The sequence below is a fragment of the Naumovozyma castellii genome, chromosome 9 (genome assembly GCF_000237345.1).
Source record: "Naumovozyma castellii chromosome 9, complete genome".
Classification (NCBI taxonomy): domain Eukaryota; kingdom Fungi; phylum Ascomycota; class Saccharomycetes; order Saccharomycetales; family Saccharomycetaceae; genus Naumovozyma; species Naumovozyma castellii.
The window spans coordinates 25,535-50,816 of record NC_016499.1 but is presented as its reverse complement, the minus strand read 5'-3'; the positions used below and the strand labels follow the sequence as shown (position 1 = coordinate 50,816).

The window sequence follows — 25,282 nt, the reverse complement described above, 5'->3', positions numbered from 1 at the left end:
AAGTCCCCAGACTCTACTCCTGAGGTGTTCAAACCTCTCAATTGATGGTAATCATTACTTAAGTTTTAGGGTCACCCGGCGGACGCGAACCGTATCAACAACACCGGGTAGGCAACGCGAAATGAACGGAAAATCTTTTCCCCAAAACAAAAACAAAACAAAACAAAACAAACCGTCAATCAATGTCTACCCCGTAGATCTGTGACACCCATCGACATACCACTCTGACCATCACAAGGACCCTGACCCATTAGACTAACAACATCAAGCTACACTTAACAAATTAGACTAATCGTTATTCTACTGCAAAACCCTATCTCCTGAATATAATCGCTGCTCCGCCTCCTTTCTCACTTACAAATGGATGGCAATAACATACAATTTGAGCCCCAGACAGGCTCTTCCTCTTCAGCAACGGCAGCAAAGAACACTGCACCAAAGTATACAAATGAGCAAGAGAAGGAACCTACAACCAACAATGATACTAGCTTCTTCACACAATTATCAGAGAATTTGAAATACGTGTTCAATAGCCCGTTACCTACCACTACACAGTTCCCAACTCCTTACTCTTCCAATCAACTCACTTCACAAAGTGGAAAATCTAAAAAGAGTGTTAATAACAATAGTAATGGGGTACAGAAGGAAAATGACTCATCTTCATTAATGGAAAATAGTATCCTTCCCGGGTTATCCCTAGGTGCTTCAACCAATGCAAACCACCAAACGAACAAGGACCCATCGAGAAATACAGTGGAGGAGAATTTAAATGATATGAATATTCAACCATCCTCCGCATTACAATTTGGCAGTTCATTCCCTAATGAATTTCTGTTGACTTCTCCTGCACAATTGAAGGAATTTTTATTAGATTCTCCAGCACCAGGTGGGTTCAACTTCTTTCAAAAGACACCGGCAAAGACTCCATTAAGATTTGTCACAGATTCAGATAATGCAAGAACTCCTTCAAGTTCCAAGATTGGATTCCCTTATACTTCAATGAATATTAATAATACTAGCAATAACATCAATGAAAGTTTATTGAATTCACGAACACCATTAAGAAAAATAGATTTGAATTTAATGTTTAATTCTAATCAATTATCACCATCAAAACGTTTATCTATGTCATTAACACCATATGGGAGAAAAGTTCTTTATGATATTGGTACTCCATACAATACCAGTAATAGCAAAAATAATAATAATAATAACAACAACATTGCCCTTGTAGACTTTAGGAATGCCAAGAAGGATGATATGATGATGCCCGACGAAAATAATAATACTACTAATAATAATGATTCTTTATTAACTACACCAAGGATATCTAAGCATTCGCAGAAACTTGTAATGACACCAAATCAGAACACTAAATTAACTAAAAACGACACTAATGAACCACATGGTGACATATATGGTTCCTCTCCAACAACAATTCAATTAAATTCGTCTGTTACTAAATCCATTACAAAATTAGATGCACATACCATCCCTGTCTTATCAAGAACAATAATGATGGATCCAAACATTGATGAACAATTATTTCAAAATGAGTTAACAGCTAGCCCGAATAGGAGAATACCGCCATTGTCACCAACTCCAAAAAATAATCTATCTTCTAAGAACAACAATAATGCTGATAACATTTTGAAAATACTTGATCTACCCAAGATGGGGTCATTTAAAAGTGAAAGAACGTTATCAATAGCTTCAAATAAATCCACCGTTTCAACCGTACCATCATCCACGACGGCCACTGCATCAACATCATTCACAAATAATACTAATAATACCAATAACAACAACAGCAAACAACATAAACCAGGTAAAGTCAAAAAGGCAACAAGGAAACAGCCCAAATTTCAAATCATTGTATCAAGTGCACATAAATTTAATTCCACTGGATCCACAACAACGGTGATACCGTCATCGGTATCAGGAAAGGGTCAAAAAATTAAAACTGGATTGAAAAGATCACATTCCTCGATATCATCCAAAAAATCAACGCAACAAAACAAATCAACTTCACGAAATGGTCTTTCAAACTCTCAATAAGACAATGATACATACAAACTAGGGACAATTAATTAAGCAAAAGGGGGAAATAAATAAATACATATATAAACAACTAACTTCTATTTTCAGGAAAAATACATAATATAATATAATATCTTACTATGCGCTTACCTTACAAGATAATATGTACATAATCGCTGTTTCCAGTGCGGTTTCCCGAAAAGAACGCTTACTGAGGTCCGACAAAGACGGCAAGATAAAATGAGTAAAGGGTTCAACATCTTTATAGTCAAGGTGCCAGCACACCCCACTCTAACCAATTGGCAGCCTGTCTTCAAATAAAAATCGTAATTAAATCTGTCATTGTAATTTATTTATTTATTATCTCACGGAAAGATTGTTCGGTCCGGATTCTGTGAGCCGAGATTCTTGAATTTCACAGGGGAGTTTCTTTCCCTCTACGTAGCTGATTTTTCAAGATCTTGTATCATTTGACAGAAGAGAACCACACATTCTTCACTCTAACAATAGAACATACCAATATCGAAACCACTAGGCGACAATGCAGCAAATACAGTATGCGTTCCCTCCAGCAGGAACATCAGAGCATTCCTCAACGCATAAATACAATGAACACCATTTAGTCCGGATGACTTCCATCGATCCCTTCCCCTCGTATATCAATTTTAATGATGCTGACCAATTCCAACCAATCAAGTACATAACTAACTATGTCCCAGTATTAGAACCCGATTGCAAGAATGATACCGCTGATGGCGATAATGATGGATGCGATGCTCAAACACAAATTAGAGTGGACAATGAAAGAATATTGAAAAATTATTATGATTTGAAAAGACCCTTGAATAATGGTAGTGTCACCTCTGGTAGTACCACGAGGCACGAGTCAGTGGTTAGCAACAGTAATTCTGATACAACTGCAAATACTTTACAACAACCTAATGAAAGAAGTAAAGCATCCTACTGTTTGGATAATTTCATTGCGAATTGCAGTCTTAAGATAGACCCTTACGATTTCAAGACAAAATTCAGTAGGAAATCAAATGCAGATGATAATGAAGACGGCGAACAAGATGCGCAAGATCGACGTCATATAACTTACAATCAATATGTAAAGACTCCCTATGCCAAATATTTCCAAAAATTACTTACTACTGAAGTAAGAGACATCAGAGTCCTACAGAGACATTGCCTCTGGACACCTGTACTAAATGAAAAATTGAATAAATATTTGGTCAATCCAGAAGAACCCATTCCTCATGACGTTTTACCTATCTTTATTGGTGGGTTAGATTATATACCAAGAGCATATGATCATTACCAAGGTAGTTCCTTAATTCCTGGGTTATTTTCTGCCTACAAGTTACCAGCATTGACATATCATTGTTCTTTGGAATTTAATGGTCAGATTTACATCTTGGGTGGTTTAATGGCATGTCAAAGAAATGATTTAGAGGCACCTAATCTGGAGGATTTTTATGTGGAGCCTTTGAAGAATCTACCACCACCTTTATTGTCTGAAATAATCACCAATCCATCCATGGTCAATAACCCACATCTATACGTAACGTCTGTTAGCGCATGCCATTTAACAAGACCTGAAATTTCTGGTCATATTCCTCCAACTTTATTATGTTCCACGGCTTCCAAATTGACGGATAGACACATATTCTTCTATGGTGGATTTGAACTTAAGACAGAATCATTTGTAAGTTCACAGGGCAATTATTATTTAAAGAAAAGATTATTCTTAAATAATTGCGGATATGTCTTGGACACTGTCACATTTAAATTTTCAAAAGTGGAAGTATTAAATAAATCTTATCAAATGGTTACCTATCCAGATTTTGCAGGAAGATTTGGTCATATGCAACTTTCTATAAATATGCATGATAGTAACAACGGGAAAGATTGTAAACAGCATAGGAGTAAACTGGACAAAAGTGTACCTGAAAAGGAATTATCACCAACGGCTCATGTGAAGAATAGCAATAACAATTCCAACGTGGGTAGCTGTGGACATTCAAGTGGTGTCTCCACGATTTGGATCTTTGGTGGTTATAGACAAACGAGCGAGGAGACATATGAAAGTATGAACCATATGTGGAAATTAAATATCGAGGTAATATCTCGTGGTAAGAGAGGTTATTGCAAATTCGCGGATAGTGTCATTGCAGAAAAAGTTTTAATTAAGACGGGAACTGGTGAATGGCCTTCTCCACGTGCATTTTTTAGTTATTCATTACCTGAATCATGGTTTCAAGGGAGACCCTCTTTAGAAACTCGATTATTGGAGCATTTGAAGAAAGATTTCATAATTGATACGGGTGACCTTGACAATCATAAGGATAGAACAAAGCAACCCATTTTTCCTCACCATAGCCAATCAGATAAAAGTGTATCACCACATTATCCTACTTCTCCGAACAAGGATACTGATAATCGCAACAACATTAAAAAGAATTTAAGTTTGTTGGATAGAAGATTCCAAAGTACAAACTCTCCATTATTAATATTCGGAGAACAAAACTCTGCTGTTGGACCAGAAAAAGAATTCCCACAAATAATCGTGCTTCATGGTGGTTCCAATAATCGTGAAGTATATGGAGATATGTGGTGGTTCAATGTGACAGAAGAACGTTGGACCAAAGTTGAGACATATGTAGAACAAGCCGGAGAGGCATTGGTCCCCATGGAAATGAAACTTGTGGGTCACACCATGGTAACAGCAGGTAAAATGATTGGTACCGTCGGTGGACTTACACAAGATGATGTGAATAAAGTCTACACGGACGAAACAGATACATCTGATTCCGTTGCAGATGAATCTTCAAGCACCTTTAAATTAGGAGACAGTATGCTAAATGTGTTAGATTTGACTACACAATGTTTACAGAATGCCAAACTTCAGATAGAGGATGGCAGGAAAGTCCTTGTTCCCAACGATCACAGTGCTACCACGGGAGCCATCCTCAGTGTGGCTGGGAGCACGCTGCAGATCGACGGTACGATTGTCATGCTAGGGGGTGTTGTTTCCCGCAGAACAGCCGCCAAGAACTTCTACTTGAGGGGTGCCATCCTGGAGTTTGTGCTACCGACGATGAGTCTGGCAAGTTAATATCAACCCACTGATGCATAGAATAGAATGGATCTGACGCCACGAACACTTGAAATAAAACTCCGGATTCGCGCGGGTAATCTCAAAAAAAAGACCCTATTTTCGTCGTCCAAGAAAATTTTTTACAAGAAAAAAGATTAAAATTTTTTTACGTGGGAAAGTGGTACCTGTTTCCACCAACAACTGTTAAACATGGTGGACACCCTCCAACTAAACACATAACTAATCATTTTATAATCACCCATCCAAAAATACCTGACAAATACACAGATTCAATAAAGAAAATTATTACCGTGAAGATATAACAATTACGAGAACAAATTTTATTAGGAAGATCCCAAAAGGTTTAAATAAAAAGAACAGGATCAGTCCAAGACGAATATTGTTCAATAGAAAAAAAGAAGTACATAAGACATAAATTTGTTCCTTAATATCAAAATATGCTAAGTCCAGAACGTCGTCCTTCCATGGCTGAACGTAGACCATCCATATTTGCACATGCTTTAACACCCTTAGTGGTGCCACACTTAGCAGGCATTGAAGATCCATTACCTGCTACCACTCCTGAAAAAGTTGACGTTTTGATTGCTGGTAGTGGGATGGTGGAAAGTGTTTTAGCTGCAGCATTGGCTTGGCAAGGCTCTACCGTGCTTCATATAGATAAGAATGATTACTATGGAGACACTGCAGCAACGTTGACTGTGGACCAAATTAAGAGATGGGTTAATGAAATAAATGACGGAAAGATTCCATACTATGAAAATGCTAAATTATATGTATCCACTGAAATCGGTAACGGTAAATACAACTCAAGAGATTTTGGTATTGACATTTCTCCAAAGATTCTCTTCACTAAATCTGACCTTTTATCTATACTTGTTAAATCAAGAGTGCACCAATACTTGGAATTCCAATCATTATCAAATTTCCATACGTATGAAAATGACTCATTTGAAAAGTTAACTAATACAAAGCAAGAAATTTTTGTGGATCAGAAGTTACCTTTGATGACTAAACGTAATCTTATGAAGTTTATAAAATTTGTCCTAAATTGGGAGGAACAACCTGAAATTTGGAAACCATTTGCCGAAAAAAGTATTGCTGAATTCTTAATTGAGAAATTCAAATTGGAAAGGGCACAAGTTTTTGAATTAATATTTTCCATTGGGTTATGTTATAACATTGAAACTAAAGTGCCTGAAGCATTACAAAGAATACGTCGTTATTTGACTAGTTTTGATGTGTATGGTCCATTCCCTGTACTATATTCCAAATATGGTGGTCCAGGCGAACTATCACAAGGGTTCTGTAGATCAGCTGCCGTTGGTGGTGCCACATACAAATTGAATGAAACATTAGTCTCATATAATGCAACAACTAAAGAAGCTGTTTTTGCTGATGGTTCTAAAGTATCCGTTATGGAAAAAGTGATAATGTCCCCTACACAAGTTAATCAGAACAGCAAGAATGTTCCAGAACAACCATATCAAATTCATAGGTTAACGTGCATTGTGGAAAAGGATTGTAAAGAATGGTTCAGTGAGGGAGAATCTGCCGCCATGGTTGTTTTCCCACCTGGTTCTCTGAAATCAGGTAACAAGCAAGTCGTACAAGCTTTCATCTTGGGTGCCGGTAGTGAATGCTGCCCCTCTGGTACAAGTATCTGGTATATGTCCACAACTGAACAAGGTGTTCGTGCCGAAATGGACCTTGATGCTGCATTGGAAGCTATGGAATTAAGCATATTAAGAGAATCATCTACTGATTTAGAAAATGATAATGACATTGTACAATTCGGTATGAACGGACAAACTGTAGTAAATTCTGTCAGATTGGGTCAGTCATTCAAGGAGTACGTTCCAAGGGAGAAAGTACATTTCCTATGCAAACTTTATTACACACAATATACTTCAACACCACCATTTGGAGTGGTTGATCCATCTCTATTTGAGAAGAACGTGGTGTCTGATAAATTTATACCTGGCGCAAGTGATAACGGAGTTTTGTACACTTCTATGCCATCTGCGGAAATATCATATGATGAAGTAGTTACCGCAGCTAAAGTTCTTTACGAAAAAATTGTTGGTAGTGATGATGATTTCTTTGATGTTGACTTTGAAGATGATGATGACACTCAAGCAGGTCCTGCCGATAATAGTAATTATGAAAATGCTATTGATGACGAGGATGAAGATGATGACATGGGCATGGGTAAGAATGAATCAACCGAATTTGTTGGTGAAATGGAAATATAGTGCCGATTATAAAGCTGGCGGTTAATCGGGGGAGCACTTGACGACGAAACTTGTATTTTTAAAATTCTTTTTTCTATCACTTTATGAAACTAATAAAGTTAATTAACCTATAAATATACAAATGTATATATTTTTAATATCAAACGTATGTTGATGATGAATGAGCCTCATATGAATTCTATTATTTGACTGAACCAGTTGTACTTTCAGCGTTATGGATCATAAGCTGAGAGTAAAAAATGGCGGCCAAATGGAGGTCCTTTTTGAGTAAATTGGTTTATTTTTCTTCTAGTTTACAAACGTAACTAAGCTGATATTGTGGATCATACTAAAACTTGAACATCTAGGAGAACTTTGAATACATAAACTGTGACTGCTTTATCTCAAAACCCATACATTGTAAACACCCAAACCTCTCTTATAATTTTTACAAAATTTGTGGAACAAAGTTTAACATTTCAAAACAGGGCACGCGAAATTTCCAGAATCTGAAAATAACACAGCATGGAAACCAAAGTTTCAATCTACCCTCGGAATAGTTATAGGAAACGTATGGCATCGCCAACTTTATCTTAATTATTAGTTTATGGATTTTTACTTTTCTGTTTTATTTCTTATCATATCTTCACGGAGCAGTCTATATTTCTCACTGTCGAAGAAGTCAAACTAGCCATAGTATATTAATTAAAAATGTCTGACGTTGAAGAAGTCGTTGAAGTCCAAGAAGTTCAAGAAGAAATTGTTGAACAATCCGCTGAAGTCACCATGGAAGATGCCTTAAAGGTTGTCTTGAGAACCGCTTTGGTCCATGATGGTTTAGCCAGAGGTTTGAGAGAATCCACCAAGGCTTTGACCAGAGGTGAAGCTCAATTAGTTGTTTTGGTTAACTCTGTTACCGAAGACAACATCTTGAAGTTAGTTGAAGGTTTGGCTAACGACCCAGAAAACAAGGTTCCATTGATCCACGTTGCTGACGCTAAGCAATTAGGTGAATGGGCTGGTCTAGGTAAGATCGACCGTGAAGGTAACGCTAGAAAGGTTGTTGGTGCTTCCGTTGTTGTCGTCAAGAACTGGGGTGCTGACACTGACGAACGTGCCATGATTTTGGAACATTTCTCTCAACAATAAGTGCAATAAACTTTTAATATAAAGTTTTATTATCATTTTATTTTTGTTTGATTCGCCAGATTGTATACTTAGCATTTATTCAATGAATGTATAATAATAACATTTTATATATTTATTCTATAATTAATAAGAAAGAAATAACCTTATTTCATTATTTTGCTTATTTTAGTTGAGACTCAAAAGAACAGAGGAAGATCATTAGTTCCATACGGATACGTGCTGTTATTACTTTGATCCTCTTCCTCATGGTTATCTTGATCATCCTTTTCTTCTTGAATATTATTTGATTCTGGAATTCTTATTTTTTTATGGTTTTCCATTTGCAATAGATTATTATTTACGTCATTCCTGTCATTATAATTTGGATTGACACGTTTCTTAGATTTCCCCTTTACATTTCTAACAGTTTCACCTAATTCATTTGTTTGCATCAAAAGTTCGATTTCTCTTTGGGAGTAATCGTCCAATGCCTCCTTCTCGATCATACAAACTTCTATGACAATTCCAGGATAGTCCTTTGGTAATTGCAAACGTTTATTAGTTGTATCAAAACTCTTTGTAGCAACTGTTTTATCCGTTATTACAATATCGTCCGTTTGACTTAATATGTTAACACTTAATAATCCATGAACATCCATTCTAAATAACACTTTACTGGCAATCTTAGTACTCATTCTAATTTTGTCAAACGAAGCAAAATCGAAAAAGCCAATGGCAGGAACATCATGACATATAGTTGTAGAGTCATTTTCATATACTTGTAATTTTTCTATTATTGATTTATTACTTGGTAATCGTATCTTGGAGAAACCTAATTCCGATTTAGAAATGAATGCGAATACGTCTTCATCACCGTCTGAACTTGTCTTTACATATACATAGCATTCTTTACAATCTATTTCCTTTAATTCTTTCAATGCCTTATAAAGTACGTCCCCCTTCATTATACACTCAAAGATAACATGATCCTTATCTAACGTCAAACCAGTATTGTCCATATCTTTGATCACATACGTTGAATATTCCACTCTTTCCAAGATCATAGAATCTTCAAAGATGAAAACAAAAGGTGAACCATGACCATCATAGGAAATAGTACATTCTACAACGTCATCCAAATTTCGATTTGTCACATTTACGCTATCTAAGATATGGTTGATCTTAACACATAATTTCATATGATTTGCACCTTCTTCATCCTCAATAACCTCGGACCGGTACAAATATGACATAAACAACTCTCTAGATAACAACAATTGAATCCTAATCACATGGTTATTCTCCCGGACGAACGATAAGCCATCGGCATCGATGAATATTAGGACATCATCCTTCGTTCCAAAGGGAGTCAAACAATTCAAGGCAGTGGTAATATGTTCCAAGTGGACCGTGGATGCTGAAAACTTGGTTACCTGGTCGTCATCATTCAATCTCATGGCCCCAGCTTTGTTCCTTCTCACACGTCCTGCTTGAAGAGACAATAACAAAGTTATAATTTTTCAGCTGTCTTTACGTGTGTCATCATGATATTCCATGACGCGTTTGTGATTGACAAAGAGGGGAGATGAGTGCTGAGGCTCATACAAAACGATCATTCGTCAACGAAGGAAGGGGAGAAACACAGGGGAAGTTGGCCAACGAGGGAGTATAACTAAAGCACGTTAGATTCTGGAATCTTGTTATCGTTGGGTTGAAGATGGGCAACAATCGTCAACGCGGAATCGGAATGCAGAAGGGTCTAGCACGTACTATTATAACTGGCACAGTATTGGCCGTCTCTACGGGAGTGGCCTGCTATTATCTTTATAAGAATTTTAACGCAACAAATGCAACAAATGCAACAAATGCAGCAAATGCAGCAAATGCAGCAAAGGAACTAAAGGATGATAAAAAAGGCATTAAGCTTGAATCTAGCGTTAAGGAAACCAAGAAGAAACAGCCATCTAAATGTGTCATTATCTCCAACAAAATTAGTAATGTAGAGGGAATGGATTGGTCTGAGTTACTGGATGAGGATATCACACTCATCGTGGCACCTGGAGTTACCTTTTTGGACCAACCTAAAGAGGAAGAATCTATAGGTAGGGAACATCAATTTAAGGTCATTCGTTGTGACACTTTGATAGGGATGTGGGCCTGCGTCAAAAGTTTGAGAAAGGACCAACTAATCGTATGTCCTGGTGACATCGAAGATGGAATTCCAGAAGGAATCGACCAATTTGTGAAGAAGATTATTAAAGTTGAAGATGGGACTCAACTCAAGAGAGCAGTCACTAACTGAAAAAAAAAAAATGAGAATAAATAAATAAATATAATATGTATGTAAATATTATTTAACGTACTCTTTAACTGTCAATTGTTAATGATTCAAAGGATATTCCTTCTTTGACCAAACACGACATGCTCGGTACTTTGTGAGGCACCGCCCATGTATCCATACTCTTGAGTGCTCCAGCCACTCTCACCTTGTAGATGCTTTGGTTTGGCCTTCACAGGTGGGCGAGGTTTCTTAGTGGCCAACTTTGGACCAAGTAATGGGAATACATCTGGATGCTTCTTATTGGCATAACGGGTTAACGATTTTAATGCCTGGAAAACACTGGCTGGATCCTTTTCTTCATAAAGATCTATCGTTTGGAACAATTCATCTTCTGGAACCCCATAATCTCTAGCAAATGATAGAAATTGTGATATTTGCTCCATTTGAACAAATGGCATCTTAGATTCTTTCCATTTTAATAAAGTTGAACCATCATGGTCTTGTGCGTATAAGGTATTGGCTAATTTACAAAGAGTAGTCCCATCCTTCAAACATTCCAAGAGATTTTCATTAGGTGGGATGGGCTCTTTAAGTACGGATCCATATATCCAGCCCTTGATTTCTTCTATAGCATCATTAGAAAACTTACCTCTTCGTAGATTATGTAGGTCTTCATCTAGAGATGTAACGTCAGGTTTGATACCGTAACTCATTTCTTCCTACTTTTTGTATTGTCGTTTCGATAGATGAATTATTTTTATTGTTCAAGGGCCATAAAAGGCTGAGTTAAATTTTGTCAAATTAGTATACCCGATTTTTCTATTAACAAGACAATGCATACTTCAAAAAACATTTATAATATAAATGTCACGTTAAACCCCTATAGATACAAGATATACGTTTGTTTCTACATGAAGGTATAAAGATAAGGGAAGGAAAGAAAATACTGAATATTGTGGTTACGAGAGTTTTACTGCCGTTTACCGTATTGTTTGGTTGGTATTTATTCCAGATTGTACTTACGAGGACACATCGTGCTTACGAGGATACATCTGGAATAAATAGTAATCCAACAATACAGTAAACTGCTTCTACAACTCTCGTAACAACAATGCTTTTGATAAATAAAAGGAGAGAAAAATGAATACTCAGGTGAATCGCCCCCATTCTGTATAGATAAAAAAACATAAATATAAGGGAGTGTGGTCTAGTGGTATGATACCCGCTTTGGGAATTTCTTCTCGAATATGCGGGTGGCCCGGGGTTCAATTCCCCGCTCTCCCCAAATTTTTTTGGAAAATTATGACATTATACTGAACTAACATAGCGTTTGGGTGACCTCCTATATATACTTTAAGCCAAAAACTCCTAACTTGAAAATTTTCTCAAGAATTTTCGAAATGAGTCAATCCAATTGTTCCAATATATATTTTGCCGGTTTCCTGGATTTAACAGTTGCCACGTTATTAAGTATTTAATATATATTCATAAAGAAAAAAGGTTTAAATTTCAGATTTTGTCACAGTCATCTTGCATTTCCTGCTTAAAATTCTCATATTCTTTGAGCCAATCACAAATATCTGCTTGGTTTACAACGATTATAGCAGCTAGCAAATATCTCTCTAAAATGTACCCACTTAACGTTGAGACACGGTTGAGTATATCAGGAATTGGTTCTTCTTTCGCCTTGGTTGGGTTAGCAAATGTGTCATACTTAATGTTTTTTACCTTATAGTAGACAATTTTATAGTAAAGAGCAAGTATTTCTTTTTCATCATAGAAACAGTATCTGGTTGGCCATGCGCCATTAGCAAATAGGAATTCATTCAGATTGATAATAACAGAGTGCCAAGTATAACCATATTTGTTTGGTCGATTCCTAATAATTTCTTCGCAAAATACTCTCTGAATGGTTTGGTTTTTTGAAAATTCAATTGCTGGTTTAATGGACACAATAGGTACAGTGACAAAGAAAAAAAAGGTCGTAACAAAAAAGCTTAACAAAAGAATAGTTCCCTCTGATGCATTTTGGTAGATACAACGAATAAGTAATAAAATCAAAACTGAACCAATTAGGCAAAGATACCTGTAAAAAACATTTGAATGATATGTTTCATAGATGAGATAATTCAACCTTGTTTTAAAAAGGGCGTCAGGAAGACGGTCTTCTTTTAGTTGCTTGGACATTGATATTTCAGGTAGAAGATCTTGACTCTTTTACTTTTCTTTAGCTTGAATTGTTAAATGAAGTGGAGACCAACATGGGGTACTCCTGTGTTTGACTTTAAAGTGATGCTTTTATATCTACGAATTTTAGACAACGTCACAGGCCCTTTTTTTTTGCTTTTCCATTACTTCATTTCTAGGGACACAAATTCTTTAAATATAGCACAAGATGGCAACAACAACAACAACAACAACAACTCTCAATAAACCTCTCTAATGTGGGTTTTCAAAGGTTATTCAAGTATGTTTAAAAATTTTGCTTTTTAACTTGACTTTTGGGTTAGGAGTTAACTATTGAATGGGTTTACAAGGTTTGAATATCGGTTACCATACGTTGTGGATTAGCTTATCACAAAAGACAACCGATGTTGAAATGTTGAATAAGGTCCCACGTCCTTCTTTATTTTGTTCCTTGTTTATGGCATTATATAATATTAACAATTACTACCAAATAAGAATAGCATGAAAAATGCAAATTCTTGTACGAAATGGAAAAGCAGAATGTATTCCTTGAAAGAAAGACAATTCACTATAGTTATGATGTATGTATTAAAAGGTAGGCCCAAGGGTCAAACCAAACAAACCCAATCCATTAGATAAGAGTTTGTAGAAGAGGCCGGAAAGCTTTGTTTTGAAACCATTGACAAAAGGAGCTTCTTCTTTTTTCACCTCTACTAAAACTGACTCTTTAGGCCTATCCTCTGAACACTTTTTATTTACTTGAGCTAAACATTAAAATAGTCATTGCAAAAACCAAAAACACTGTTATCTTTGAGGATTTGGGGTATGCATTCGTACAATAAATTTTGGACTATTTGTCCAATAGCACTCAGTTGCCTGCTCGATGTGGATTTTAGCTGGTATCTTATATTTTTCTTGACTGTTTTTAATCAATACCAAGACACGTTCAAGTATTTCAGTTCTGGTCACTTCTTTACATAGGTTTAGCTTAGCATACACACCATAATCAATGTTTTTTTGATATAAACGTTGAAACGAAGAACATTTTCTTCATTATATGAGTAATACCAGGTCGGCCATATTCCTTCTTGGAAAAAAATCATTCAAGTAAGAACCACTTCTATTATGGTCACATAACACCTTATAGAAAATATGGATAATACGAGAATTCGATACCTGGTGTAATTGACATGGTGTCACCAGTTAGGCCTAAAAAGCTCACAGCAAAAAAAACTATAAACGTGAAGAACACGAAAGAATTTTAAAGTTCTGCTCTTAGAATGTAAAAGCTGACAATTCACCCAAACCTAAATTTTAACAAAAAAGGTAGCGGAACCAAAATGAATTACAATTTGTAGATGACATAGACTAGTTTTGTCTTGAAAGTCTTGGCAGAAAGGTGATCTTTTCTGAACTGAGATTTTTCTTCCAGGACTATCTTCAACCATAAACCAGAAATGGTTATTTCTTGTATACAAAGAAACTTGACTGAAATGAATACATTCTATAAACAAGAGGATCAAAAAACTATATGGTTATTATGTGGAAAAAATATTATCCATCCTTTTTGTTTCCAAATCCATAATTTAAGAGATAATCACCCCCAAACTAAATAAAGGAAACAGCCAATATGTTTTTCTTTAAATGTGTATGGAAGGGTCCTGTTATTTCCCCTGTCACCTTCCATCTTATTATCCGGATTATCCTATTATGTGCGTAAATCAGTTTATCCGCGGAACATGGAGATAAGTTCTCCTAAAAGCCGCACATATTCAATTCGATGAAATATAGAGAGGACATTTAATGATTAGATGAAATGCTAAAAACCAGTGAATTCTACCGAAGTTGGCTAAATATATTCATAAATGCCATCTTCTCTACCTTATTCACAATCAATGAGCCCGAAAGGTCCTCAATCTCCAAGTAAGAGCATAAATGATTCTCAAGTGACGAAAAAAAAGAGATATAGACTCTCATTTGTATGTCAAGGATGTCGTAGATCCAAAGTGAAATGTGATCAAGAAAAACCTGTTTGTTCAAGGTGTTCTAAACATGATCTAGAGTGTGTTTATGATGTAACAAAGCAACATGCCCCAAGAAATCCTAATAAAGCTGCCACTATGGCAAGACTGCGAAGAGAAGTGGAATATTGGAAGAAGAAGGTGGCGAGTCTTACTGAAGAGAATGCTCCAATATCAAACGGGAATAACGAAAATGATAAGTTCTGGGATTTGAAAGTTAACTTATACAAGACTTATCCGCGTTTAATCATAAGTTCTGTGCTGAAACGTGAAGTGACACCTCTCTCTGAGAATTATCTAATCATACACGACAGATTTCTTTGCACATTAGCATCATCTATCTTTATAAATGCACCTAAGAATTCATTGGTCAGTGCCCTCGTGACAGATGTTAATGTGAATAAATCTCATCCTCATTTAAGAGATGTCACTTTAAAGATGAAGGAGACATTGAAAAACAGACACCCTGATGGATATGAAAGGGAACGAATTGATAAATTTTTTGATAGAATAGTCCAACTTAGAGGATTTAGTGAACAGGCTCAATATCAACATATTATGCAAATGTTTGCAAATTCAACTTCTACTGAATATTTAGAAGACAACTGTCCAGGAAATAATGAATATTCAAATACTTTACGTGAGATAATAGATCATTTTCAATCAATCTTGCCTCCATATGCCGTTATCATGTGCCATAAACAACATTTCTATGAGAATGTTTACCCATTCTTACCCTTTATTGACAAGGAAATGTTTGAAGAATCATTGAATGTTATTCTTTTCCCTGATCAAACAGATCCTTCCAAAATAAAATTAAAATTAGGTAACACGAGGCTTAGATCTAAAGTCGAAAGTATTGCAATTTTGTCAGTAATCTTAAAATTATCATATATTTCATTAAATTCCGTAACATTCGGAAATATGGAAGTTAAAAATTCATATGTGACTAAAGCAATGTTGCAAGATTATCCTATATCTGATGAAACGGTCTTGGTTGCCCAAAAATGTTTAGTTGCTGAGAATTGGATTGTTTGTGTCAATGAAAATACAATATCATGCCTACTATACATTTGGTCATTCCATGTCTTTGCACCAGAAAATGGTGATTTTTTCCTAGAGTGCCCTTCTGATATTTTAAGCAATCTAATCATAATATTGGCCACTTCAATTGGATTGAACAAGGATCCGTCAGTTCTCCCACTTTTAAATAATCCTGATATGTCCGATCCTAGATTGTTGAATTTACGAAGAATGCAATGGCTTGGTGTAGTAGCAATGGCATCTATGGAATCAAATTTAAAAGGTAGGCAGTTATTGTCACCTACAGAGTTAATGAATTATTTCATTGACAGAAATGACCCAAATGCGTTAGAAATCTACATGAAAAGGATCCAAAAAGATTTCAACAAATCTGTATTATCCTCATTGGTTACAAATAGGTATATGTTGCAAATCCATGAACTGTCCTTTAAGAGAACTCAGTTAGCTTTATTATTGGCTGATTTGAATCGTGTGACAATGTCATACAAGACTGGGTTTTCGTTAAGGTCTGTTGAAAATTTAAGAAAAAAAATCAATAGTGTTATAGATGAAGATTTTGATTTTATTGATTTGAATGAAATTACAGAGATAGACAAGAAAAATGGGAATATTTCATTGTTGGCCACCCAGAATTCAATTGCATTTCTTTCCAGAGTAATGAGCACATTGATTTTAACAAGAACGTCTATGGCTTTACTATTACATTTTGAGAAACGGTGTATTACAGAAAAAGATACAATGTTACCATATTTTGCACATTATTTCCTTCAAGGATGTCTTGATTCCATTTCATTGGCTTCTCATTTTTTGAATTATTATCAAGGTAATATGACATCGAAGATATCACCTCTAATGGGATACACTGTTAGTAAAGAACTGCAACTGAGTCTTTCTAGTACATTATTTAATCTGCTTGTTATTATAATGAGATTACAGTTTACCGAACAGATGGCTAATTGTTATGTTCCATCAGGACTTACTGAGGATCTGCAAAAGATTGAGATTATCACGTCATTAAGAATGAAGTTGGAGTTATTACTGAAAAATGTTTATTTGCTTGCATCTGAACATCTGAGGTTTGTCTACTTCTCTGTATTTAAACTATTATCTCTATTTGATTTAGTAATTCAGAAAGTTCAAAATGGAGATCTTTTATATGATCTATTCAATAAGACTCCAACTACTGAGATTGAACCAAGGGTTCTTCTATTCTTGAGGGCAACATTTAATATTGACGTCAAAGATAATGAACCGTTAGTCCATAATTTAAAGGATCATTACATGTTAACTAGTTTATCTGTAGAACAATTGCAACATGTATTGGAAGAAGTAATTAAAACCATACGAAACACTCAAATTTCAACATCTACAACTATGGCAGAACCTGAAGGAACTTGTACCCCTATGAAAAACTTCGATTCTATTAACTCACCCACTTTAGGAACGTATATTAGGGAAGCCAACAACGAAAGCAGAAACTCGTTGGAACCAGAAGCTGACAGTGGGGGGTTAAGTGGTGAGGTAAATATGGATTTACCCAATACCTTGATCAATGATGATGTAATAATGAGTATTCCCGAGATATTTAGTAGTCTGGGAGTTTCTGAATTTGACTTACTATTTAATAATGAATAATTTATAGAAGAGATTATAGCTAATAAGAATTTTATAGACATATAAACATCAATCTCATGTAGAAAAATGATCAAACCAAAATATTTGGTCACGTAAAGCCTTCTCCTTGGCGTATTTAACTACTGGATCGGAGACGTCACCTCTGGCTGCAAATCCATGAGAAACACCACTAAACAAGTCAAGTTGATATCTGGCACCGATTTCCCTCAAGGTGTCTTCAGTGGTGTGTCTCAAATCGGCAGGGAATATAGTATCGTTTTCAGCGGCTGATATCAATAAAGGTTTCTTGTTACCAATGGCTTTAATTTCATCAATTGAAACAAAAGAGGGATGAGCAATGGCACAACAGTTAGCCAACCCATCTTTGCTGCTAATTTGTTGAACAGCAAATTTGGCACCAAAACAATAACCAATGACACCAATAAATTTAGGACCAAATTCTCGTTTCAATTCTTTCAAGAAATTATCTACTACTGCACGAGTCTTAACAGCATCGTGCTTGGCCAACCACTCATTGAAATCGACCGAACCATCTAAGGCCACCACCGGGTCATTGAAGAGAATATCTGGGATGTAAACTTTATAGCCGGCATCAGCCAATTGGTCAGCAATCAAATTAACATTGTTGAAACGGTTACCATACACGTCAGTTAGAATAACGATGACTTTTTCCTTTGGAGAGGCAGAACCGGTAACGTAGGTATCCACACCATATATGCTTTCGTGAATTCCTTTAGGGGTTCCTTCATGATAGAAACCTGAGAAGCAGCATTTACCTGGACGATTGGAAGCCATTTTCAATTATCTTATATATTTAGTTAACTCGGATTGATATCGAATTAACTGGATTATCTTGAGGTAACTATTCCCAATATTCACCTTATATATATGATAAATTCCATATCCATCTCAAGGGAAAGAGCTTGGCAGTATGTAAAACCCGTGTTACACCCGCGGCCCTAACACGGGTTTCCGGGTGACCTTTTACAGGGAAAAATTCACCAAATGGAACGGGTGGCAAATGTAAAGACTGTCTTTAAGGAAGCTGGACTGGTAGATAGAGAGTTAAGAGGACAATTGATCCAAGAAGCAACCTGAATTTTCAGTATAGAATTGGAATAGAAAAAGAAACTGCAAGAACAACAATATCATGACGTCCATTGGAACAGGTTACGATTTATCTAATAGTGTCTTCTCACCAGATGGGAGAAATTTCCAAGTGGAATACGCAGTCAAGGCTGTCGAAAACGGTGCAACCTCGATAGGTATTAAATGTGACGACGGTGTGGTTTTTGCCGTGGAGAAAATTGTTACTTCCAAACTACTTGTCCCTAAGAGAAATGTTAAGATTCAAGGAATTGACCGTCATATTGGATGCGTGTATTCTGGGTTAATCCCAGATGGGAGACATTTTGTCAACAGGGGACGTGAAGAAGCTTCCAATTTCAAGAAATTATATTCTAATGCTATTCCTATACCTGCATTTGCAGACAGAATTGGACAATATGTGCAAGCTCATACTCTATATAATAGTGTTAGACCCTTTGGTGTCACTGCCATATTTGGGGGTATAGATGAGAATGGTCCCCATTTGTATATGTTAGAACCTAGTGGGACTTATTGGGGTTATAAAGGTGCCGCTACAGGTAAGGGTAGACAAACGGCAAAGGCGGAATTGGAAAAGGTAATTGATCAAAATTCAGAAGGATTCTCTGCAAGAGACGCTGTGAAGCAAGCTGCAAAGATTATTTATATGGCTCATGAGGATAATAAAGAAAAGGATTTTGAATTGGAGATAAGTTGGTGTTCAAAATCTGAAACAAACGGTTTACATAAGTTTGTGGAAGGAGAATTGTTTGACGAAGCTGTCGAATATGCTAAGAAGGAAATTGCTGGAGATGAAGATAGTGATAGTGACAACGCAATGTCTAGTGATGACGAAGATGCCGGCCCAGATGTTGCAACCACCACGGAAACCCCAGCAACCGAGGGAAACGCCGATAGAGATGGAGACATTGAAATCGAGTAATGCAAATAGATAGTATATTACATCAAATATCACTTTACATATATTAAAAAAAGAATCACAATTAGAAAGTTAATTAATCATATTGTTGTATTTTATTTCAATTTGGCTCTTTTCAAACGTTACCCAGTTGCATTTTTCGATTTTCAAGATTTGAAAAATTTTACGCGATTTCTGAAAAAGAATGAATGAATGAAGAAATGTTTGCAGGCCACTACTTAAAAAGGTTAAGACACTTTCCCAAGGACAAGACTATTAACGAAAGGTATCCAAATATGTCTGCCTCTGATGTTACTACCATAAAGATGGAAGATATCCCAGTGGATGATATCGATTTTTCGGATCTAGAAAAGGAATACAGTATTGATGATGAATTTTCTTTTGACCAATATGTTGTTGTTAGTGGTGCACCAGTGATCCCAGAATCTAAGGTTCCAGTCTTACAAAAGGCTTTGACTGGGTTATTCTCTAAGGCAGGTAAAGTTGTCAATATGGACTTCCCAATTGACGAAGCTTCTGGTAAGAGTAAAGGTTTCTTATTCGTGGAATGTGGTTCTTCTGATGATGCTAAGAAAATCTTAAAATCCTTTAATGGTAAGAGATTGGATTTGAAACATCGTTTGTTTATTTACACTATGAAGGATGTCGAAAAATTCAATTCTGATCACTTTGAAAAAGAATTCAAAGAACCTGAACTTCCTGAATTTGTTTCATCTGGATCTTTGAAATCTTGGTTATTGGATGATGCCGGAAGAGATCAATTTGTTATTCAAAGAGAAAATTTAACTACTGTTGCCTGGAATTCTATGTTCCATGGTTCTGAAGAAGTGGAAACTAGAGACAATTGGTCCACCAATTATGTAAGATTCTCTCCAAAGGGTACTTATTTGTTTTCTTATCATTTGCAAGGTGTTACCGCTTGGGGTGGAGCTCATTTTGATAGATTAAGAAGATTTTACCATCCAAATGTTAGAACTTCTTCAGTGTCACCAAATGAAAAATACTTGGTCACATTTTCTGCTGATCCAATTGTTATTGACGAAGAAGATCCAGAATCTCCATTTTCTAAAAAGAATGAAGGTCATCAACTATGTATTTGGGAAATCTCATCTGGTTTGTTATTAGCCACTTTCCCTGTCATTAAATCACCATACTTACAATGGCCATTTGTCAGATGGTCATACAATGATAGATATTGTGCTCGTATGGTTGGTGATACTTTGGTGGTTCATGATTCTGAAAAGAATTTTGCACCATTGGAAAATAAGAGTTTGAAGGTTCCAGGCATTAGAGATTTCTCCTTTGCACCAACCGGTGTTAAATTGCAACCTTTCAGAGCTGGCGATGAACCGTCTGTATTGTTATCTTACTGGACTCCAGAAACCAATAATATCTCCTGTAAAGCAACCATCGTGGAAGTCCCACGTGGTAGAGTGCTAAAGACAGTTAATTTGGTCCAAGTTTCTAATGTTACTTTACATTGGCAAAATCAATCTGAGTTCCTATGTTTCAATGTTGAAAGACATTCCAAGACTGGTAAGACAATATTTAGTAATTTGGAACTTTGTAGATTGACTGAAAGAGATATTCCTGTGGAAAAGGTTGAAATGAAAGATCGTGTTATTGCATTTGAATGGGAACCACATGGAAACAGATTTATTACTATTGCTGAACAAGATACTGGTGATGATAATATTGCTATTCCAAGAAATGTTATTGGATTCTTTGCCCCTGAACAAAGAGAAAATGTTAAGGATACTAGTATTAAAAGATGGAAATTATTTAAGGAAATTAAGGGGAAATTCTGTAATACAATTTCTTGGTCTCCAGCTGGTAGATTTGTGGTGGTAGCTACATTAGTGAAACCAAATGTTCGTAAATCTACTTTAGATTTCTTTGATATGGATTATGCTGGTGAAAAGAATATGAATGATATTCAAGAAGTTACTGCATCTTTGAAGGATGTGGCACAACCAGCTAATGGTGCTGCTACTGATATGACATGGGATCCATCCGGTAGATTTGTTACTGTTTGGTCCAGTGCTTTGAAACATAAAGTGGAGAATGGGTTTAGAATGTATAATGTTGCTGGTGAATTAGTTAAAGAAGATTTCATGCCAAATTTCAGAAACTTTGCATGGAGACCAAGACCTGAATCTACCTTGACCAATGCTGAAAAGAAGAAGGTTAGAAAGAATCTAAGAGAATGGTCAGTTCAATTTGAAGAACAAGATGCTATGGATGCTGATACAGCTCTCAGAGATGCCATTTTGAAACAACGTAAGGCATTGAAGGAATGGACAGCTTACAGAGTAACTACATCTAGCAAATTGGAGAAAAACTTCGGTTTCAAAGCTTATGATACTGTAAATGATGAAGATGATGATGATTACGTTGATGTTGAAGAATTAAAGGAGGAAATTGTGGAGGAAAAAAGGAAAAAGTTTAATTGTAGGTTCTCATATAGTTAATCATTTTGTGTATACGTGTGTAAATTAAAGAAGTTTTTTCGAAAGATTTTGAATTAATAATTTTTGTATTTATTTCCAAAATTAAGCCGCTTTCAATAAGCTAAATGTTAAATATTAACAAAAAGTATGTCTAGGTAAAACATCTAAAAGTGGCATCAAGGATTAGGGTTTTTATAAAATGAACTTGCTAGTGTTTGACAGTAATACTACACTGACACACATTCGTTTCTTACAATGCGATATGCTATGTAAATGTTATATATTAGATAGAGAAGACGTTCTCGAACAATTTTATAGTTATATATTATCTACATTCTAGCCATCCCTTACAAAATGGAGGGGGGGGTAGAGACTAGTCGATTCTCAACAACTGAATAGATACCACATCATTTATATACCGTCTCACTAATTTATCATCCCATTTTTTTTTTCGGAAGAGACCCCAAGTACAATAATATGAGGCCCTCTAAGACTTTGATTACTTACGTAATGGTTACATCAGCGGATTTACCACACTCTTTGATGATGTATCTGTCGCACAGCATTAATGAATGCATTGCAAATTACGTTGTGTAACCTGCGGATTTTGTTAGATATTGACATTTTGACACTTACGTAATCAAGAATGTTGTGGATTATAGAACCATTCTTAACGACAATCTCACGTACTAGTCTTACAGGATTAGTTCAGGGAAAGAGCCAACCATAAACGAATCGAAAAAAAAAGTTTAAAGTGTGATCAAGTCGCATAACGTTTTTCGCAGGTGGGCCAAGAGTCAAAAAAAAAAACGTGGCCGCAACCGCAAGTCTCGTTGACCATCATTAATGATTCCAGAGGAGTCAGACAGCAAAACAAACCACGTTTATCGAGAAAAAACAACCGTGGATCATTGAATCACAGCTATTATCTTTTTTTTTGCGTTGATCCTCGAGGATTCCTTGCATAGAAGCCGCTGCAGGAAAATGCCGCGCGGAAGAATGCAAGAGAAGCCCTCTGGTTGTGCGGCGTTTTCTGGGAAAGTGTCCCAAAGAGGAAACGCCACCTTTCTTTTTCTGTGCTCGAGGTTTCACGTTTTTTTTCGCCTTTTCTTTTTTTGGGCTTCCCCTGGCGCAAAAACAGAAAAAAGCAACAAGAGAGATGTCAGAAACTATAAGAACTGTTCCACTGGATAAGGTTGATAAGAAGACGGTTTCCAGCCAATTGGAAGTGACGCAGAGCATTCGTACCATAGCAACAGATATAAACTACCCTTTCTTCCCGATTATCCCAGCGAGGTACAACGTCTCAGGGACTACAATACATTAATACAGAAACAAGGATCACCCAGATATGTCAACCTTATTCCTCATTGGTACCTCTAAGGAACAATTGGAAAGTTCTCGCCTCCCATACTTGACGAGCGAGAACAATGCCCTTTTTGACAGGACCATTGTTCTGCCAGATCTTAAGGCTTTGTTTGTTAGATTATACAAGGATAGAATGATAACGTTGCCCAATATATGGAATTATGAACGTGGTGTCTCATTGGTATTATACAATCCATCGGAAAATAAAGATGAGTCTCATCTGTCCGTGCGACAACTGAATGATATATTAGATAGGTGTTTACCGACTTTTAACGTGACGGCAGTGGATTATACCAACGAGGAACAATATACACATTTCTTTGAAGATTTGGAAGATGAAATTAGAATATCTCAAGATAGTATCTTAAGATTGAACCATTGGATGTACCATCATACTGAAGAACATTCTCCTGTTAATATGCAAGATTCTTCATGTGGTACCAACATATATTCTATGCTTAGACATTTAACAAATTCTGAAAAATTTAAACAAATGAAGCCAGTAACTTCGGAACATGAAGATCTACCATCTTTCATAACAGATATTCAATTCAAGGACTTTTTATCGGACACGCAGATAGATGAGACTCATTATTTAAATTTATTATCCACTTGGAATTTTGCTGCCTTAAATCTAACTACGGAAGAACTAATAATTTGTGGATTTCTCTTAATACGGAAGTTAACGAGAGAAACAGGAAGGAAAGACCTAATACTGGATGATAATCAATTATTATTTTTATTTTTCACCATTGAAGCATCATATCATCAAGTTAATAAATTCCATAATTTCAGACATGCAATCGATGTCATGCAAGCAACGTGGCAATTATGTGTCAATTTAAAATTTAAAGATCCAATTCATATCTTGCTTCTTTGTATTGCAGGTATTGGTCATGATATTGGTCATCCAGGGACAAATAATCAATTATTTAAAGAATCTACATCTTCACTGGGAGAAAAATTTCAAAATCAATCTGTCCTGGAAAAATTCCATGCTGAAGTATTTCAAAATTTAATTTTCCATCAATGGCCACAATTATTCCAATTATCACATGAAAATTCAAATTTAATTAAAGAAGCTATCCTAGCCACTGATATGGGGTTCCATACAACTTATGTCAAGAGATTAAATGAACTAATTCAAACTCCACCAACAGACAAAAACCCGGTCGATTTTATTACTCTTATTTCATTTGTTATAAAGGCAGCAGATATATCCAACGTAACGAGACCATTAATCATATCTGCTAAATGGGCATTCCTTATTGGTATGGAATTTACAGACTGTGGTATCCTATCCAATTTCACAAAGGATAATAATAATAACAAATGTTTAAAGGATAAAGATAATAAGGAAAAATATAATGATGAATCGTATACTACCAAAATTTTCGATATTCTTTATTCTAATGATATTACAGTCGAGGAATTATTAAAAGAATATCCTGCAATTGCAAATGGACAAATTTTCTTTATTAACATGTTTGCAGAAGAGTTCTTTGGTAAACTATCACTTGTTTTCCCAAATTTGAAATTCTTAAATGACAACGTTCAATCCAATAAAAAATACTGGCTACAAAAATTGAAAGAATCTAAATAAAATTATCGTTTCACATATCATTCCATATATAAAAATCATCTAGCATATATAAATCAAAAAAAGAATTGTTACATTTCAATAAATTATTATGACTTAATCAATATATTATAATTAAATGCTATGTTCTATAAATTTTTTATTTTTCTA

At 35.7% G+C, this 25,282-nt stretch overlaps 13 protein-coding genes and 1 non-coding gene across 14 annotated transcripts; 10 read left to right on the top strand and 4 right to left on the bottom strand.

The window, feature by feature from the left end:
- Positions 1–360: 360 nt before the first annotated feature.
- NDD1 (Ndd1p) lies at positions 361–2,058 on the top strand (the record flags this gene model as incomplete). Its single annotated transcript, XM_003678001.1, has 1 exon — positions 361–2,058. The coding sequence occupies one exon, from the start codon at positions 361–363 to the stop codon at positions 2,056–2,058; it is 1,698 nt and encodes a 565-aa protein (XP_003678049.1).
- A 523-nt stretch (positions 2,059–2,581) lies between these two features.
- GPB1 (Gpb1p) lies at positions 2,582–5,158 on the top strand (the record flags this gene model as incomplete). Its single annotated transcript, XM_003678000.1, has 1 exon — positions 2,582–5,158. The coding sequence occupies one exon, from the start codon at positions 2,582–2,584 to the stop codon at positions 5,156–5,158; it is 2,577 nt and encodes an 858-aa protein (XP_003678048.1).
- A 440-nt stretch (positions 5,159–5,598) lies between these two features.
- Positions 5,599–7,413, top strand: MRS6 (GTPase-activating protein MRS6; the record flags this gene model as incomplete). The annotated part of the gene is made up of 1 exon (XM_003677999.1): positions 5,599–7,413. The coding sequence occupies one exon, from the start codon at positions 5,599–5,601 to the stop codon at positions 7,411–7,413; it is 1,815 nt and encodes a 604-aa protein (XP_003678047.1).
- Positions 7,414–8,103: 690 nt separating this feature from the next.
- On the top strand, positions 8,104–8,541 carry RPS12 (40S ribosomal protein eS12; the record flags this gene model as incomplete). The annotated part of the gene is made up of 1 exon (XM_003677998.1): positions 8,104–8,541. One exon carries the CDS (start codon positions 8,104–8,106, stop codon positions 8,539–8,541), a length of 438 nt encoding a protein of 145 aa, XP_003678046.1.
- Positions 8,542–8,717: 176 nt separating this feature from the next.
- Positions 8,718–9,977, bottom strand: RAD17 (Rad17p; the record flags this gene model as incomplete). The annotated part of the gene is made up of 1 exon (XM_003677997.1): positions 8,718–9,977. One exon carries the CDS (start codon positions 9,975–9,977, stop codon positions 8,718–8,720), a length of 1,260 nt encoding a protein of 419 aa, XP_003678045.1.
- Positions 9,978–10,237: 260 nt separating this feature from the next.
- On the top strand, positions 10,238–10,822 carry PEX22 (ubiquitin-protein transferase activating protein PEX22; the record flags this gene model as incomplete). The annotated part of the gene is made up of 1 exon (XM_003677996.1): positions 10,238–10,822. One exon carries the CDS (start codon positions 10,238–10,240, stop codon positions 10,820–10,822), a length of 585 nt encoding a protein of 194 aa, XP_003678044.1.
- Positions 10,823–10,908: 86 nt separating this feature from the next.
- SCP1 (Scp1p) lies at positions 10,909–11,514 on the bottom strand (the record flags this gene model as incomplete). The annotated part of the gene is made up of 1 exon (XM_003677995.1): positions 10,909–11,514. The coding sequence occupies one exon, from the start codon at positions 11,512–11,514 to the stop codon at positions 10,909–10,911; it is 606 nt and encodes a 201-aa protein (XP_003678043.1).
- A 483-nt stretch (positions 11,515–11,997) lies between these two features.
- NCAS0Itrna9P lies at positions 11,998–12,085 on the top strand. Its single transcript is given in 2 exon segments — positions 11,998–12,034; positions 12,049–12,085. It is a non-coding gene; the product is annotated as a tRNA-Pro (tRNA).
- Positions 12,086–12,310: 225 nt separating this feature from the next.
- Positions 12,311–12,988, bottom strand: NCAS0I00280 (uncharacterized protein; the record flags this gene model as incomplete). The annotated part of the gene is made up of 1 exon (XM_003677994.1): positions 12,311–12,988. One exon carries the CDS (start codon positions 12,986–12,988, stop codon positions 12,311–12,313), a length of 678 nt encoding a protein of 225 aa, XP_003678042.1.
- Positions 12,989–14,853: 1,865 nt separating this feature from the next.
- On the top strand, positions 14,854–17,688 carry PIP2 (oleate-activated transcription factor PIP2; the record flags this gene model as incomplete). The annotated part of the gene is made up of 1 exon (XM_003677993.1): positions 14,854–17,688. One exon carries the CDS (start codon positions 14,854–14,856, stop codon positions 17,686–17,688), a length of 2,835 nt encoding a protein of 944 aa, XP_003678041.1.
- A 54-nt stretch (positions 17,689–17,742) lies between these two features.
- Positions 17,743–18,483, bottom strand: AIM2 (the record flags this gene model as incomplete). The annotated part of the gene is made up of 1 exon (XM_003677992.1): positions 17,743–18,483. The coding sequence occupies one exon, from the start codon at positions 18,481–18,483 to the stop codon at positions 17,743–17,745; it is 741 nt and encodes a 246-aa protein (XP_003678040.1).
- A 355-nt stretch (positions 18,484–18,838) lies between these two features.
- Positions 18,839–19,717, top strand: PRE10 (proteasome core particle subunit alpha 7; the record flags this gene model as incomplete). The annotated part of the gene is made up of 1 exon (XM_003677991.1): positions 18,839–19,717. The coding sequence occupies one exon, from the start codon at positions 18,839–18,841 to the stop codon at positions 19,715–19,717; it is 879 nt and encodes a 292-aa protein (XP_003678039.1).
- Positions 19,718–19,902: 185 nt separating this feature from the next.
- PRT1 (translation initiation factor eIF3 core subunit b) lies at positions 19,903–22,185 on the top strand (the record flags this gene model as incomplete). Its single annotated transcript, XM_003677990.1, has 1 exon — positions 19,903–22,185. One exon carries the CDS (start codon positions 19,903–19,905, stop codon positions 22,183–22,185), a length of 2,283 nt encoding a protein of 760 aa, XP_003678038.1.
- Positions 22,186–23,515: 1,330 nt separating this feature from the next.
- PDE2 (3',5'-cyclic-nucleotide phosphodiesterase PDE2) lies at positions 23,516–25,135 on the top strand (the record flags this gene model as incomplete). Its single annotated transcript, XM_003677989.1, has 1 exon — positions 23,516–25,135. One exon carries the CDS (start codon positions 23,516–23,518, stop codon positions 25,133–25,135), a length of 1,620 nt encoding a protein of 539 aa, XP_003678037.1.
- Positions 25,136–25,282: the final 147 nt, after the last annotated feature.